This window comes from Perca fluviatilis, chromosome 3 (genome assembly GCF_010015445.1).
Source record: "Perca fluviatilis chromosome 3, GENO_Pfluv_1.0, whole genome shotgun sequence".
Classification (NCBI taxonomy): Eukaryota; Metazoa; Chordata; class Actinopteri; order Perciformes; family Percidae; genus Perca; species Perca fluviatilis.
This window is the reverse complement of record NC_053114.1, coordinates 17,806,425-17,823,638: the sequence shown is the minus strand read 5'-3', so window position 1 is coordinate 17,823,638 and position 17,214 is coordinate 17,806,425. Positions and strand designations below refer to the sequence as shown.

The window sequence follows — 17,214 nt, the reverse complement described above, 5'->3', positions numbered from 1 at the left end:
TGAACATTCAGAGATCATGTTGCGCTTTACTTGGGTTACACACAACTGAAGAAGAAGGATTTCTTACATAAAGCTAGCAGCTTTCTGTTGAACTCCGTCACAATAAGTAAATCTGGATAAAAGGGGAAAGCACAGCAGTAAATACATATACACCAAAAATATGTTTTTATTGTGAATTTACAACTAAACCCTCACTGATGTGAACAGAGAACACAGACTGGTGTCAGGCTGGTCCGTGGCAATGCAGCACTGATTGTATTTGTGAGAGAATTGTGTGGCCACGGAGACCTCAGTGCATAATCATGAAGGCCCAGGTTTGGCATCATCAATGTGTGTTTTTGTGTGTGTGTGTGTGTGTGTGTGCAGGTGTGTGTATGTATACACAGTTAACAAAGGAAGTAGTTGGTCATTATAAGCACCATTACAAACCCCCTCTATTCCAGGGGCTTCCTCTAGTTTACAAATGCTTCATAGATTAAAAGTGGCATCGATTATTACAGTATAAACACAATTTACATGTAGTATAGGGGAGAGCGGACAGGCTATGAAGCTGTTACTGTTGCAAAGACGTGAAATCTTCAGAATGACCAATTGGATTGTATCTTGTTAACTACTGAGTTTTGTGTAGTAGTACAGTGCATTCAGAAGTCTATGTGGTTGTGTTGCTAGCACCAGTAAATATGAATTATTCTAGTCAGTAGGAAAGATGGAAAAGCATAGTTTAAATATGCAGTAGGAGTCGTTCAAGCTCAGACATGGCTACATCTCAATAGTCCATAGTGGGTTCCTTTCCTCTCCTTAACATTCTCAGAATCTTTTTTCCATCTTCACTCCATTAAAATTAATATCTGGGGAAGGAGAAATGTGTTTACTTTCATGTATCCAGGTTTGTTCAGTTATTACCTGAGGGGAGGAAATGAATGTATTGCAGACTATTTGGACTCACCCCTTTCTTCCATCTAAGCTGGGTTCTAGAAAACACGGCCTTCGGGAACTTTCTGCAGTCCTCATGCCCTTCAATATGGCACCTGATTCCACATATCATCATACAACATTAAACCCTACAATTAAAAACCATTCACACTCTCAAAAGTGCTTCACACACAGCTGAAGTTGTGTGTCAGGGCAATATGTTCTTCATTTGACTGAAATATCTCATTCTGCCTCATTCAGCTAGTATTTTCCACATAAATGGTATCTATGATATGTAGAATCATCTTTGGCAATCGAATGACAAAGTCCCTCCCCCCACCCCCTTCTTGTCTCTTTGGTGGCGAGCCCTTCTCCCTGTTGGAGCAAGTAGAAGTTGTCCCTAACCGCTGATCCAGAGTCAGTGATGTTTGGCCTTTTGGAGAAATGTGAGCCTGACGCTGGATTAGCAGCTGCCGGCAACATCTGCCCGTCTCAGTCTTGTGATGGTTAATGGAGGATGATCTGCACCCTCATCTTCAGTACGTCTCCCAGCTGTCCTGTGAGGTAGTCTTTATCGTGTCGGTCCTCCAGCTCAGCCAGCTCCTTCTTCCCGTAGAGAGGCGTACTGCTGATCTGAAGGTAGTATGCCCCTGGGGGGAGGGTCTTCTTCTTGCTCAGATGCAGGTAGCTGACGCCCTCTCTCTGGTTGATTTTAAAGTAGCCTTCTTCGTTTCCGTAGTCGATGCTGTAGCGCACGTGGTCACTGAGGGTGGATAAGGCCGGGGTGAACTCAAGGATGTGGTCACGGTTGCTTAAGTCGCTAATGTTCAGGTGGAGCTGCAGGGTGTCCTCGATGTCCACACTCGCCAGGCTGACCATCTCCTCAGTCAGCTGCAGGAAGAAACAACTGATTTTAGTGGATACAGTATATGACATGTGTCCTAGAGTACAGTATGTTTTCTGTCATTAATCAAGAGAGGTAAAGGGACAGAGTGTAATAAAAGTACATACAAACAGGGCTGTTGCCAGGATTTTAGCAATAGTGAGGTCCTGTGTTCCGTCGATGCGTCCCCTACCACCCTCAGAAAAGTTTGAGCAGAAACCAAAGACAAGGTTTCCAACATTTTTGAATTACTTAGATATTTATTATATAACTGTTTAAACGCTGTTACAAGGCCTTTCCCACGCTGCCAGGAATACAATTCTGAAAGTAAAGCTGAAGCCTTTACTGTATTTGTTTTATTTAATATTATTTTTTTGGCCTTAATGTAGTCTAATTTATACATATTAAGTAGGGGTGTCATGATTCTCCAAAACCACGATTCAATTCGATTTAAACATTTGCTTTTCAGCAGTGACGGCAATGCCACAATAAGAGCCACTAGATGGCAGAAGGGTACTTTACAACAACAGTTTGAGTTTTTCAAAATTTACGAAGTGCAAGTGAAAGCACCATTAGTTTACCGAGATGTACATGAACGCACCTTGAAGTACATTCGGAGCACCCATGATTTACCTTTGTTGGTTTGTTTCCATAACTCACTCACGGGAAAATGTTGCCGCACTGATGACTTCAGAGACGCAGTAGGATTTTCCAGTTCTGTTGTTTCTCCGTCATCTTCGACTCCGGCAGTGGCCATGGTGTCTGGAAAAGACCAGCTGCAGGCTACTGGTAAGCTAACGTTACCCTGTGTCTTTAGCTGCATGCTACCAGCCGGTAAACTACACAGTGTCTGTTTTTGTTTTTTCTTAAGACGTTTGAAGTCGGCGGGGCTGGAGAGAGAAAGAAATACTGGTGGAATCGCTGGTCCTGCTTTTAATTTCAATATTCGGAATCGAATGCTCATTTTGATAAATTTTCGATTTATCGAAATCGTGACACCCCTAATACTGAGTCAGAAATAACTGGAATAAGTTTATAAAACACCTGCCCTGTGTTTCATTGTTGACTGTGAGGTACCCTCAGGTGGGTAACCTTAAAGTTCCTCATTACCTCTGCGTCCTCAGTGTGTTCTCAGGCAGACAGATTACCTGCATGTCTTCCAGAGGATCGTCCTGTGTTGAGTTGGTGCTGCGACGTTTGCGTCCCTTCTTGGGATAGCCGTTGATCTTACATTCATAGCAGGCCTCGGGAGACAGAGAATTATCATCCACCTCACTTCCCTGTTCACCAGTGGAGCCGCCACTAGTAAAGCCCAAACCCGTGACACAGTGCCTGAAACAAAGACAAAGCCATTAATCAGCTAGAAATGTCTACAGACAGCTTTCATAACACAGTCGTTCACTCACGTACCCTTGTCCGGCACGGAAGTATCCAGGCGGACATGCACAGAGGTAGCCCCCGTCTGTGTTGGAGCAGCCAAACTTGCAGGGGTTCTGGCTGGTGGAGCACTCGTTGACGTCTGAGCAGCCTCCGCCCGTCTGCTCGTAGTTAAAGCCAGTGGGGCAGAGGCAGCGGAAGCTCCCCAGGGTGTTGTGGCATGACGCTCCCCCGCAGATCTGGCTGTTCATACACTCGTTCTCATCTGGGTCACAGGAAGTTGACAGGAAGTAAACAAACAAGGTCATTCCAGTTGAAGGACACAAACAATACTGGGAAATTCTGCCACGAATGTCAATATGTGGAGAGATTCAACTAAAAATAGAGCGCTTTATTTTGGGGAATACAACAAGTCACACACACTGTACCACACAATTACTTGGTCTATGCCTGAACTGTTTCGAATTATTTTATGCACTTGCAGATTTTGATGTTGCACCACCCTCCTTTTTTCATTTGTTTTTTTGTCCCTACTCATGACCTTACCACAGTAAGGAAAGGGTTGAACTTCCAGAGGAAAAGAACATTTTGACATATTTATATTTTAAGAGTGGCAGGAAAGAAGTGAAGGATGGATAACTTGTTTTAAAAAGGCTCAGGGCCGGGCTTTAGTCCAGAACATCAAGGCTGCATGGTACATACTTTGGCAACCAAGTCATCAGGATGCCCCAAAAGGAAAGAATTTTTATATTTGCCGATAAAAAGAACAGCGGTATTACTCACCCACACACTGGTTCCACTGGTAGTGCTGTAGGTAGCCTTGTGGACAGCTGCACCTGTATCCACCCACCAGGTTCTGACAGCCATGCTGACACCTGTGGTTACCATCGCACTCATCCAAATCTGTCAGGGACAAACATACAACAACACTACAGTAAGAGCCTATTTTCTTTAATGAATCAGCTGACACTGAGGTTGATATCAATTGTTGTCAGACCTTCACAGGCTTGTCCATTGGGATCTAATGAGAATCCCCGCTGGCAGTCGCAATTGAAGCTCCCTGGAGTGTTCTGGCAGGCACCATTGGAGCCGCACAGATTGGGGTCTGTAGCACATTCATTGTTGTCTGCGCAGAGAAGAGGGAAGGTTCAGACAAGGGTAACATGGGAAACACGATATAAAGGCTGATTGTTATCCTGATTTGGATGTGCAGAGTCATTTTAAAATTCACGGAGAGTTGAAATTAGTTCCAAAAAACTGATTTGATCTCAGACCACAAGAGGTCATCAAAAAACATTTGAGTGTGAAAGTTCATTCTAGACCTTGGGAATAATAGTTTGATGAAATAATCTACACAAAACGTCCAGTTACAAGCTTTTTCCAGGAAAAAATGTAGTAAGTGAGCCTTGAGTTGAGATAATTTTATCAAACATCACAAACACGTTTGGCTGTGATTGCAAATCTGAACCCAAGCAGCTATTTATCAACTTAGATCAAAGCAGAGAAGGCTGTTATCTTAAAATGTCAGGTGATCCTGGGTCCTTTTAGTCTTCTCATGTGTTCCCAGCTTGAGATCATTGTTTGCTGAACAGTCAACATGTGGGACAAGTGCTCAAAAGCATATGAATATAAGCTTAAGCATATAAATATGTACTGCTAGTAAGGATCATTTAGTGAGTGTGACTGACAAACAGATACCTTAAACATTATTATACAGGATAAGGAATTAAGGATACATACTTCTTAACAGCCACAGCTTGAAGGAACAGATGTATTTGAAGGAATGAGAACGTCTTAGATACAGTATTTACAACATGTCTGGAAAAGTGTTCTGATCATTAACAATGTGTCTGTCCAATGAGCACCTGTCCTGAAGGAGTTTGGGTTCTGCAGTGTCCTACACTTTAGTACATCAGCAGTAGTTACTGTGGTATGATTTAAACACATGTTTTTATGTCACACCCATGTTTCTCCAACCTTCTTAAATTAATACCATATCCACACCTCCTGTATGTCATTTGCCTGCGGTTATTCCTATAGTCAAAACTGAGGGATCCCTGTCCCTGATTTAATGTGAGCTGCTTTATGGTCTGGAAAAAAAAACTTGTGGTAGTCATGGCGATCCACTGCAAAGTTCCATAACAAAGCAGCGTTAAGCTGTCATGACTCCAAACCAGTCCACCCTAATAAGATCAGTGTGATATCAGCCGGAGTCCATTAACTCTGAACGAGTTGGTTAGGGTTAGACAAGAGGCTGGTTCAGGACTCTTTTTTTGAGCTGGGCTGGAAGATACTATAAGAAATGACACTGTGAAAGGATATACTGTGTGTGTATTTGGAAAGATATGGGTGTGGAGGCTGAATTAGTTGAAGTGTTATGACACCATGCTTTTGGGAATACACAGATATATCTATAAATATTTGGATGTGCAGTATATCTATATTCTGCATGTGCTTATTTACCAATGCAGGCAGTATGATGCTGGGTGAAGCCAGGAGGACATTTGCAGGTGAACCCACCGATGGTGTTTACACATAAGAACTGACAGTTATGCTGTTTGGTCGAACACTCATCCAAATCTGAAAAAGAGGAGAAGTTGTACAACATAAAACCAGCTGTAAACCTAACAGAAAAGTGGCTGCTTAGTAGTTTATGTAATGCGTTTAAGATACTGTGGTTGGAACTGTGTCAGATCACTGCATGCACTACTGTATAGGCGCTGCTCAAATTCCAGTCCTTCTACAGTCACTGACCTACAAATGAACTGCAAATGAACCAGACACCGGAAACATGGAGGGGGACTGTAGAGGGGGAAACTAAAGCAATTGTAAATAAAGATGAAAGAGGACCTAAAAAACTGAACACCACGATCACACTTGTTTAGACTCACAAACAAGCATGATAAACAGAGGCACTGCCAGATGCACTGTGTCACAGGCTCTGGATGTAGGGTTCATGTTCATGAACTAATGTGTGCACGTGGACACACCAGTCCAAATGGAGCGTCTTGGGACAGTGAGCAGAACACCCGGCCCACTCAGCACTACCTACAGTGGCTCTAACCTGGAAACTAAGTCAAGCAAGAACTCCAGCTTTATTGTCCGAAAGAGGAAATTTGTCTCTACAGTTGAGTCGCTACAAGACCAGTGCCCTCTTTCTAAAAGCATGCCACTGAACTCTACTGATCGGAATATTTAGAGGTCATGTTTTGTGTGTGTGTGTGTGTGTGTGTGTGTGTGTGTGTGTGAGAGAGTGTGTCTGTGTTTGTGTGTGTCACCTCTGCAGCTCTTTCCATCTTCCTGTAGGATGTATCCGCGGGGGCAGGAACAGAGGTAGCCTCCCTCTGTGTTCTTACAGATGAAGTTACAAGGCTTTGGTGCCTGTATGCACTCATCCACATCTAGAGGGAGAGGGAGAGGGTGGTGGTGAGACAGTGAGAGAGAGAGAGAGTTTGATCCTGTAGCCAGAAATTCCATAAGGGGAGATGATGAGACAGACAGACTCAGGCTGCATTTTTCAGAGGAGTGTGTGGGCAGTCCACCCACGTAGTTTCGGCTTTTTACTGGACAGCAGGAATGAGAACGGGAGGTAGGCAAGGTAAGACAAGAGTCCATGAAGTCTAAGTGCTGGATGTGAAATCAAGCCTTACCCACACACAGTGTGCTGCTGATGTCAGTAGTGTAGCCCGGTTTGCAGGTGCAGCTATAGGAGCCCAAAGTGTTGAGACACTGACCATTCTTGCACAAGTTGCCCATCACACGACACTCATCGATATCTGGACAGAAACGAGAAAAGTTAGCTCCAGATCAACTTATCACATTACCAGTCAATTGCCTTGATTCCTTTTAGAGAATAATTTTGCCAAGAACTGAATTAATCAATAGTGAATAACAACATATTCTAAATATTATTCCATGCATTTAGTAATGCATCAGTTTTGTTTCAAGTATAAAAGTATTGTTATTTTTCCGGCAAAATAAAAAAAATTATGTTAAGGTACCTTATAATGGTAATAGGAGTTGTGAGCAGAGAACATTTTGAAAATACTGCCTGTTGAGACAGACTGGCACCATCAGGGGGTATTTTATGCAAAAACAGAACTTTTTATGACTGTGTGCTTGTTTTCTTCAAGGTTTCATCTGCTGCTATCATAGCTACAGTAATAAATGCAATGCTTTTCTGTGGGGCAAGTTTTAAGTCTTGGATGCTGCAGCCTCCGTGAAAACCAAGATAGGTTTTCAAAATGAATCCAGCTGTCTACTGCAAGTTACCGAAATGAATAGAAACCAGTGGTTGCCTGGCAGGTTGGAAGAAATCTGTCTGACAACTAAACATGTAAAGTACTTGGTGGTTTAGGGCTAAATCGTGCAAAACTACCAGTATGATCATTTTAACAATTTTAGGATGTCATTTAAAAAACCCACCTCATGTTAGTTCTACTGATAAAAGATAACACTTTTTAACCACAAAATTGTCAGCGAAAGATCCATACTCATTAACTGCAGTTGATTGTTGACTGATTTTCAGCAGTGAGATCTACCTCTGCCATCAGTGGTGAACCCTGGTCCCAGAGGACACATCTTCTTGTACTGAGTGGTCCCAGGCAGGGGGCAGAGCTCACAGTTGGTGCCCCAGCCTCTGCCTCCATCACAGCAACACTCTGACTTGGTCACTGAGTTCCTGTTACTAGAAGTCATCTGACACAGGGTGGTCAGAACTTCAGTGAAACAGAAGCCTTCACGGTTATCTGGAGGGTGGGAGAGACAGGCAAAGGAACGTGAGAGCGAGACAAACAGACAGATGGACAAACAAAGAGGTGGGCCTGAAAGCAGACCAAACCACCCAGACAGGACCTGTGGCCTTAGAGAACCAGACATAAATAGATAACCCACACTGTTCTATCACTACTGTCTGTAAGGAGTAAGATAGCCATAGAACCACAGAGCTAACAAAATCTCCATGGTGGTTTTCTCACCAAGTTCAGCACATCACATCAATCCAGAAGGATATATTTAGATTAGGGAGGAAAGCTTTGAAAGGATTTCCTCTCCCCTATCTTGACAGTAACAGGCACATGGTTTTTAACAATACAGTATCATGGAATGGTTAAAATCCCCTTTTTTTCACCTATTTTTTCGGTTATATTTAACAGCATAAAACATCTCTATCCAAATATAAAGGGCATACAATCTGTAATTTTCTTATCTTCCTGAAAAAAAAGACGTTCGACTAGGTTAAACTCTAAAATAATAATGTTGTTAAAAGTTTTCAAACTGAGAGGTATATCTTTTTGATGTTTGTCAAACCCATGTTCGAGTCCCAGCGGTTAAAACGTGTTAAATTAATTTAAGAATTTCTGATTCCTAAAGATTATTTACCAACATTTTTTTAACTTTTGGACACCTGAACTTCCCATCCCAGTGTTATATCCCATTTATTGTGTTTGAAATACAGAAACAAGATGCCACTTAATAAAAGTGTTTTCTTTTGGGTTTAACTTTATGGCCTTGTTTCCTACAAGCTGACTTAATACAAGAACTGAACAAGTTCTGAACAAACAGTGGAAAGCCAAATTAAAGAGGCTGTGAGGACACAACAGATTCTGATTAAAACTGACACTGAACTGTAAGAAGTGTGAGAGTACAATAAGTTAGGTAAGTTAGAGCACAGTGTAAAAAAAACATACAGTAAGAGCAACATATTTAAATTGATAACAACATACGTACCGATACATTCAGTCTGTGTGGGGTTAGCGATGAATCCTTGGTCACATCTGCAGCGATAACTTCCAACTGTGTTCTCACAACGGCCATTTTTACAGGTACCTGGTTTGGCTGTACACTCATTCAGATCTAACACAGAGATGCACATGGAAAATGTAAAGATGAAATGGAAATATATCTTACACAGGATTTTTTGTTAAATGTCCAACCAGATAATGAAGCAGAGAAGTGGACGTTCATTGTGAAATCGTTCAGCCTGTGGCAGGGTTTATTCCAAATTGGTGTGTGTATGAATACTTACACATATAAAATAAAAACTCTTTTAATCGTGTTGGTATCTTAACTTTAACTAATAATGTTTTATTTATATAGGCAGGATTTAAAAAAAACTTTTTTAATATTCACCAATATGGGTTTTTAAAAGTGAACCCTGATATTTTTGACTAAAGCTGCTGATTGCTAGTATTTTCAACAATATTCAGAGCTTAACATTTGATTTTATAGCAAAAATGGATTAAAGAAAAAGTTTGCCTTGTGAGTTTGCAAAGTCTCTGATGGCTCAAGCCCATTGTAAGACAGTAACAAGTCCACTAATTACCAGGAAAGGAAATGCGGGGGGTTAACAACCCCTAAGATAAAAATTAAATCCAGAATTAACAACTAGCTTTCAACATTGTTACACAAAAGTGGATGAGTGTCAACATATATTTATTTCCTGCAAAGTGAAGCCAAGATTTGAGGCCATAAACAAGAAGGATGGTTCATTATTTTCTGCAGTAGGACACTATGACAATCTTACCCATGCAACCGTCTCCTCCGGGCTGCCGTGTGTATCCAGGCGAACAGATGCACATATATGTACCAATCAGGTTCTTGCAGGTCATGCCTCTGCTGGCACAGTCATCTATACCATCCTCACACTCATTCTGGTCTGGAAAACACACAGTATACTAAGAGTAAGAGGATAAAAAAAAGTATGAAGAAATACATGTTCATCATGCATGTGCAGCAATCACACCAGTGATGTAACACAGACACTCATAAACACTGCAGCACTCAAGAGTTTCATGTAAACCACCCAATCCAACACTGAGCTCTGTAATGCTAACAGGCGTGTAGTGGGAGGGTTGGTGGTCTGTCTGGAGCTCTAATGTAAACAGTGACGCTATAGAAACTGACAAGTTCCTCCTGTCTCAGCGCTTCCCTCCAAATACAACCGTCGCTATGGTGCCTGAGCTATCTGAGAGAGCGAAGGTGTAAACAGTGTCTCGGCCGGCTACAGTGTCCAGAGTGTTTAAATTCGTCCGAGACAGAGAACTCTTAAGAATCTCACAGAGATAGTGTGTTATGTAACTTTATGGACACGTCTCTATGAGGTACTTTGTTTATTTTCTAGCATCACTTTCCAGTAAATGGACTATGACTGAGAAAGCAGAGTGTATGAGTGAGTCATTTAGCTGTAGTACCTTTACACATCCTCCTGTCCTCGCGCAGCACGTAGCCTGTGGGACATTTACATTCATACGAGCCCACCACGTTAACACAGCGGAAGGCACACAGTAGAGGATTCTGGGAGCACTCATTGATGTCTGGACAAGGAAGAGAAGGCAACAAGTTACAGTAGCAGTACAGGACCACAAAGACTGCATCATTGAGGGCAAACATAATTTCACATACCTTCACAGGTCATCATTGGCCCCGGCTCAAAGCCTTCATCACATGCACATTCAAAGCCACCGATGACATTAGTGCATGTGCCGTTGCCGCAGGGATTGCCAATGGCGCACTCATTAGTGTCTGTTTTCAAGAAAGTTACAAAAACTCCATTAAGCATATTGGTGTTAGATTATTCAGATGAATAAATCAGGGGAGAAAGAGGCGGAGAAGGAGACATTGAGAGAAAGATAGCAAAACAGTGAGTAAACTGGCCTTCACACTTGACTCTACTGATGTCCAGACTGTATCCCATGGGACATTCACAGCGGAAAGAGCCGTCTATGTTGATGCACTGGCCATTGATGCAAGGGTCATTGAGGCATTCATCAATATCTACAATGGAAGAAAAAAAACACACCAAATGAATTACATGCCACAACTATAAATGTAAGACAGTGAAGATACAGTGTTGATAACACACATACCTTTTGGGTGGTCGTCTGGCCCCCGTTGATAACCCTCATTGGGGCAGAGAAGAGGATAAGCCTCTGGAACCATGAGATGTGAAAGGTCATGAATACCATTAAATGATACATAATTTCATGCAAGAGCTTGTGTGTCCTTGCATATGAGTGTGTGTTGGGTGCATCTGTGTCTAATGTGATAGGAAGTGAAACACACCTTCTCCCTTGGTGGGACAGATTTCACAGGGATTCCCCCAGCCTTGACCTGGCATCCCAGTGCAGCAGCATGCTGCCTTGGAAGTGTTCTGAGGCTTTGGAGCCAGGCAGCGGCCATTTTCGAACGTAGTATAGCAGTAGTTCACACGGATATCTAAGGGTTTTCACACACACACGCACACACACACACACACATGCACACGCACGCACACACACGCACACACACGCACACAAAAGTAGTGAAAAATTTGAGACGGTAGGAGTAGTGAGCCTGAAGGTACTGTAAATTGACCAAAACTACAACTTAGAATTTAAAGTAGAAAGTATTTGTAGTGAGGACAGAGTTTGGCTAATTATCCTGAATGATCTGTGTTTGCCAGTCTTTCTCCCTGCTTCTGAGGGCTCTTGTTGCTCCTGGACTAGGCAGGCACTTACTTGTAATGAGAAGCATATGGTCGCGCTCTCCTGCTAGCACTGGCCTTCACTGAACTCAACACAAATAAGCTTTCTGACCACCGTAGATCACACATATACACACACACACACACACGCACACGCGCGCGCACACACACGCGCACACACACATGCGCACACACACATGCGAACACACACACACATACACACACACCTGGCTCAGAGGCAAAGATCACATACATGAACACCTGGTGCTGTGAGGACAATGTCAAAGAGTGTCATGTTACTTTCCTCCATGAAACTGATTTGTCAGCCTTTCCGCAAAAGAGATTTATGGGGCTCTGTGCACAGCTGTTGTGCAAGTGTGTGTGAGCGCATGCACATGGATATGTCATTCTTATTTTGTAGTTACTGAAATATGATACAAATGTTTAAAAAATGTGCTTCCTTGGTATGGTCACCTAACATGTCAGTGCTAAGTAGTTTTTTTAATCAGAGACAGAATACTGAAATAATAATATAAAAGAAAAAACAAAATTAATTAGAAAATTAAGCTTAGAAATAAATCAAACTTGTCCAACAAACGGTCTGACAGAGGTGACACAAATGTGATGGTGGTGACAGATACTTAATGGTCATGATTATGGAGATTTGCAAAACCACTACGACATTATAATTTATAACATATAATTAATTGGAAACTGGTGGCCTAGTGGTTAAGACACATACCAGATACTGTAATCACAATAATCCAAGTATGATTCCAGCTAGGGACCAATGTTACATGTCACCCCTCGCTGTCTCTCCCCATGTTTCTCTACAATCTGTCTTCTATCAATAAAGGCTAAAACCAAATCATTAATTGGATTGGCTGTTGCTGTTACCCTATCACTTAGCATCTGATCACTTAGCCGAGGTTTAGTGGCTTAAAACGCAGCTGCGTGCTAAACTGGACTTGAAGGTTTCAAGGTTTCAAGCAGTCGTTGGCAATGAAATTCTCGTTCTCAGGCTCTCTCCAACAACGCAACTACAAAATGTATAATAAAAAGAAAAGCACACAAGTAAAAATGAGAATCCAAGACATAAACGAGCACAGGTTCAGCTAAACCTAAGCACAGCGAGTGATGTTGCGTTCATGATTATTGAGATTTTCACCCTTCGTTATTACCTCATGGTTCAGTGCAATAATTGGCAATGAATTTCGTTTGGCCAATGCATCACAAGTGTGTAACTGTCTCCCCATCATGTTTTTAATATAAAATATTAACGAGTGCACACAAAGACCCGCAAATTATTTAAATCACTGTTGTCACCATGATTTTCTTCATCTATCACTGTTTTTTTTTAATACAAACAAGGGTTTTCTCAGTGGGACAGGGTTTGTCCTTATAATGAAACCTTGATCTCTGTTACTGCCCATGTTGCTTACTCTCCACCCAGCTCATCCTGCTGATCCCCCAACCCTCAGTCGAGAATTTCTGACACTGGAGAGAAAAGCGAAACACAAACTGTAAACTGCCTCACTGAACTGATGATGTCATCACTTCAGTGTTTGGAGGGGGAACTCCCTGACAGAGGACTCAGCGTTCCCCCACCCAACTTGAAAACACACATGTACATAAACACACACACACACACACACACACACACACACACACACACACACACACACACACACACAGGGAAATGGAAAAGTGATCTGTTCAGAGCCACCCTTGGCCTTGTTGAGGCAGCAGCAGCAGAACCAGCTGGAACACAGTGTGCTATCATGAACAAGCAGGAAAAGTCTAACACCACTGACTGCCGCTTTGTCTCCACTAGCACTCAGAAACAGACTATACAGATACACTAGTATTTACACTTTGCTACACATTAAAGTTGATGCATAAGATAGTTACATAGCCTCTTTTTCCCTCTCTCTCTCTCTCTCTCTCTCTCACACACACACACTCACACAATTACCTAAACATCTGCGTCCGGAGGCAGAGACCTGGAAGCCTTCGGGACACAAGCAGGTGAAGCTTCCTTCAGTGTTGGAGCAGGTTCCAAATGTACAGATCTCGGGTGACTGGGAGCACTCATCAATATCTGACACACAAAGAGGAACAGCATCAACCACGTCATCATAGTTGCAAATCAAATCCATCAAAATCCATTCCTCCCCCTGCTGTGCTTCATTGACATCTCATTTTTCCTTGAACTATTGTCAAAGCTGCAAGGATGTAGTCATACAAGTACGTCATGGTCTAGCCAAATGTGATAAAACAGAATGTAATCACACTAATGGATAGTTGGATAAAGGCGTATTATAGCCTTCATGTCACATGTTCGTTGATCTTAATGACCAGCTGCTGCTGTTACTGATGCTGAGAATTCAGTACTGTTCCTCCCTGCTTCCAGGAACAGAGCACAAAGCAGGAATGTGTTGAAGTCTGCCGAATATCTCTTCATCAGCCCCACTGTATAAACAATCCAAGTGTTCTGGCTTGGGCCCACTCCCACGTGTGAAAGGGAGAAGAGGGGTGTTTTGTAGCAGCAAGGCAAGGAGGAGGCGAAGAGGCAGGTTATTCTCTTCTTGTACACCTCAGCAGAACTGTGATGTGTGCCATGTACTGTACATACAGTATGTCCGTGTGTGTGAGCATGTTGCAAGTAAGCAGGTGTTCTCTAAATTGAGGTAAGATTCACCCCCACATGTCGATATTTTATCACTTCAGAAATTCCTGTTTTTATTTTTCATGTTTTGGCTTATATTTATTGACCATGATGCTGAAAGGACTTTAGGCCGCTGTACCTTCACAGGTTTCCTCATGGAGATAGTAGCCACTTGGGCAGATACACCTGTAAGAGCCATCCAGATTCAGACAAGTTCCTGCACCACATGTGCCTGGATTCACTGCACATTCATTAATATCTGAGAAAAAAAGGAATACGCTGTAACACATACCTATTACATTCAGTTAAACATAAAAAAAAAAAAAGTAAAATGATGGTTTCCTACCAGCACACAGTCTGCCGTCTAAAGTGAGCTCATAGCCGTCATGACACACACAGAGATAGGTGCCTATGGTGTTCACACACTGCCCATTTCGACACATGGCCCTCTGCGTTGAACACTCATCGACATCTGATCAACGCACAAACACAACAATATATCACATAAAGACTATAACTCTCTTGCTTTTTCTCTTTTACTAACTCACATCCAGACGCACGTACCTATGCAGTCGCCGTTATGTGAGTTCTGAAAGCCGGGATAGCAGAGACAGTTATAGGAGCCCACTGTGTTCTTACAAGTCCCGTTGCCACAGGGTTGTCTCTCGCACTCGTCCACGTCTGAAATCAGAGAGCATCATCACAGCTTTACCATAAACAGCACTCACATTTCACGTCAAACACAAGTGAGAACAGATAGGAACCAGCACAGCTTACCGACACACATCGACTGGTCCCGCGTTGTTTTGAAGCCATTGGGGCAGATGCAGCGGTAGCTCCCCAGCGTGTCAATGCACTGACCAGGATTGCATATCCCAGGGTTCTCAATGCATTCATTACGGTCTGATAAACAAGGAAAACAGTTGACAAACTGTGTGAAACTCAAACCACAAAAACTATCACTGAAAAGTGGTGAAATATCTGGCTATGCAAAGGCTGAAATTTGGGGAGATCCAATCAAACCCTTTAATTACTATTTAGACATTTGTCGCTAGCCACAAACAATCACTAATGTGGGCGTGTATTTCTTCTTCTTAATAAGACACAAAACTGGCCATTAACTCTTGTAACCTCATCTTTTAATGTGATGATGTTCATACACTCATGATACAGGAGTAACATCATAATTATTTAATTCAAGTCAAAAACATGTCCATTTTTAAATACTCCATTTGACATTATGCCTTGAAGCTATGTTTAATTTTTGTAAGGTCATTGTTGCCTCCATTTACAGTTTCAGTTTTCTCTCGCTGGAGTCTGACCATGTTTTGTTTGTTAGGACTCGCATGAAAAGCAGGAAGCAAAACAGGATGTTGATTTAACATTCGCTTATCGGTGAGGACCCTCCAGTCTGACAGTGACATGTTTCAGATATACAGCAGCACATGTTCAACAGCTCAACACATGCTTAATATTCTCTCTTCTCTAATAACAAGCCCACCTCGAAGAATTCCTGTCTGGTACTTTATCTGTGGCTTACAACTGGCACGAATGTGCAGTTCAAAGAGTTTCATATGAGTGAGTTTGATACAATAGGTTGAGGAGGCAAGACAGCATCGGGCCACAGGAGGATGCAGAGAAGTCTGCATCGTCGTCATGGAAGAAAGCACTGTTTTGGCTGCTTCCTCTAATCTTTTCTCTAATCCTGTTTCCAAAAAATCTATAAAATCTCCACCAAGGTCATTGGGAGCTGACGAAACTGCTGTGGGTTGAGTGAACAGTGACAACCATGCATCACACCAGCAATGTACTGCATAATCAGGAGTGCTGCTGACACCTTTCACCTCTTTATAGCTTATCACCACTACAGCCTTACCTAGACATTGTCCAGTGGGGGTGAAGCGATATCCAGGTTTACACTCGCAGCGGTAGCTTCCTGGCATGTTCAGACAGGCTGCATTCTGCTGGCACACCGGCCCATTCTGACACTCATCAATATCTAACAACAACAGGTACAGAGGTGTTCAAAGACAAGTCATCTACTGGTGACACGTTTACAAAGAGGGATTCAATACAAAAAGACTGATTTAGTTTAAAAAACCTAGAAAGAATTCACAGCATTTTTTTCATTTTGGCACCACTTTCAGTTGAACTTCAGTGGAGTGCAGGCCTACCTTCGCAAATCAACAGCTTGTCGTTGTAGACGAAGCCGATGGGGCACTCGCACCTGAAGCTGCCAACCATGTTGATGCACACGCCATTCTCACACACGCCTGGGATTTCCCTGCACTCATCGATATCTAGCACATGAGGAAGAGACAAGATGAGAACAAAACAAACTTTCCTTTTTAATCACAAAAACCTTTGAATGGGGAAATTTTACCGATGACCCGTCCAGTGGTGATGTCAATGTAATATCCTGGTCTCTCACTGCCGCACAGGATCGCAAACTCGTCTGAGTGGACATAAGACATGAGTTCACTTTTAGTTCCTTATACGTTCAAAACATATGTGTGCTAGCATATGTGTGTATGAGACCTCACCGGTGCTGGGAATAGGACACTGTTCACAGGGTTTATTCCATGCACGGCCAATGTTGTAGGAGCAGCAACACATCTTTTTTGTCATGTTGAAGGTCAGCTCTCCGTCACATGTCCCGTTGTCAGAGTAAAAGTTCCTGTAGCAGTAGCTCTTCCTCATGTCTTTGAGAGAACGCAAAAAATGATCACTGCATGACTGCGTGTTACTACCAATGATACAGTTATTAGAGTGCGGCATGCAGACCTACCCATGCAGTTGTTTCCTCCATTGACCTGCATGTAGTCCACAGGGCAGATACAGGTGTAGTTCCCGATGGTGTTGTAGCACTGGCCTGGGCCACAGATACCTGTTCGTTCACACTCATTGACATCT

The 17,214-nt window shown here is 42.6% G+C and overlaps 1 protein-coding gene across 2 annotated transcripts in view; it reads right to left on the bottom strand.

The window, feature by feature from the left end:
* Positions 1 to 142: 142 nt before the first annotated feature.
* fbn1 (fibrillin 1) overlaps positions 143 to 17,214 on the bottom strand; it is a 61,259-nt gene continuing 44,187 nt past the window's right edge. For both annotated transcript variants that reach the window (XM_039794856.1, XM_039794857.1), the window contains 26 exons: positions 17,090 to 17,212; positions 16,845 to 17,003; positions 16,685 to 16,756; positions 16,476 to 16,601; positions 16,178 to 16,300; positions 15,079 to 15,204; positions 14,866 to 14,982; positions 14,648 to 14,773; positions 14,441 to 14,560; positions 13,609 to 13,734; positions 11,234 to 11,386; positions 11,038 to 11,100; positions 10,826 to 10,945; positions 10,574 to 10,693; positions 10,363 to 10,485; positions 9,696 to 9,827; positions 8,900 to 9,025; positions 7,714 to 7,920; positions 6,823 to 6,948; positions 6,451 to 6,573; positions 5,636 to 5,752; positions 4,170 to 4,298; positions 3,956 to 4,075; positions 3,206 to 3,437; positions 2,944 to 3,127; positions 143 to 1,803 (listed from right to left, as the gene is read on the bottom strand). In XM_039794856.1, coding sequence (XP_039650790.1) covers positions 1,420 to 1,803; positions 2,944 to 3,127; positions 3,206 to 3,437; positions 3,956 to 4,075; positions 4,170 to 4,298; positions 5,636 to 5,752; positions 6,451 to 6,573; positions 6,823 to 6,948; positions 7,714 to 7,920; positions 8,900 to 9,025; positions 9,696 to 9,827; positions 10,363 to 10,485; positions 10,574 to 10,693; positions 10,826 to 10,945; positions 11,038 to 11,100; positions 11,234 to 11,386; positions 13,609 to 13,734; positions 14,441 to 14,560; positions 14,648 to 14,773; positions 14,866 to 14,982; positions 15,079 to 15,204; positions 16,178 to 16,300; positions 16,476 to 16,601; positions 16,685 to 16,756; positions 16,845 to 17,003; positions 17,090 to 17,212 — 3,677 coding nt within the window. In that variant the 3' untranslated portion in view covers positions 143 to 1,419. The remainder of the gene's footprint in view (positions 1,804 to 2,943; positions 3,128 to 3,205; positions 3,438 to 3,955; positions 4,076 to 4,169; positions 4,299 to 5,635; positions 5,753 to 6,450; positions 6,574 to 6,822; positions 6,949 to 7,713; positions 7,921 to 8,899; positions 9,026 to 9,695; positions 9,828 to 10,362; positions 10,486 to 10,573; positions 10,694 to 10,825; positions 10,946 to 11,037; positions 11,101 to 11,233; positions 11,387 to 13,608; positions 13,735 to 14,440; positions 14,561 to 14,647; positions 14,774 to 14,865; positions 14,983 to 15,078; positions 15,205 to 16,177; positions 16,301 to 16,475; positions 16,602 to 16,684; positions 16,757 to 16,844; positions 17,004 to 17,089; positions 17,213 to 17,214) is intronic.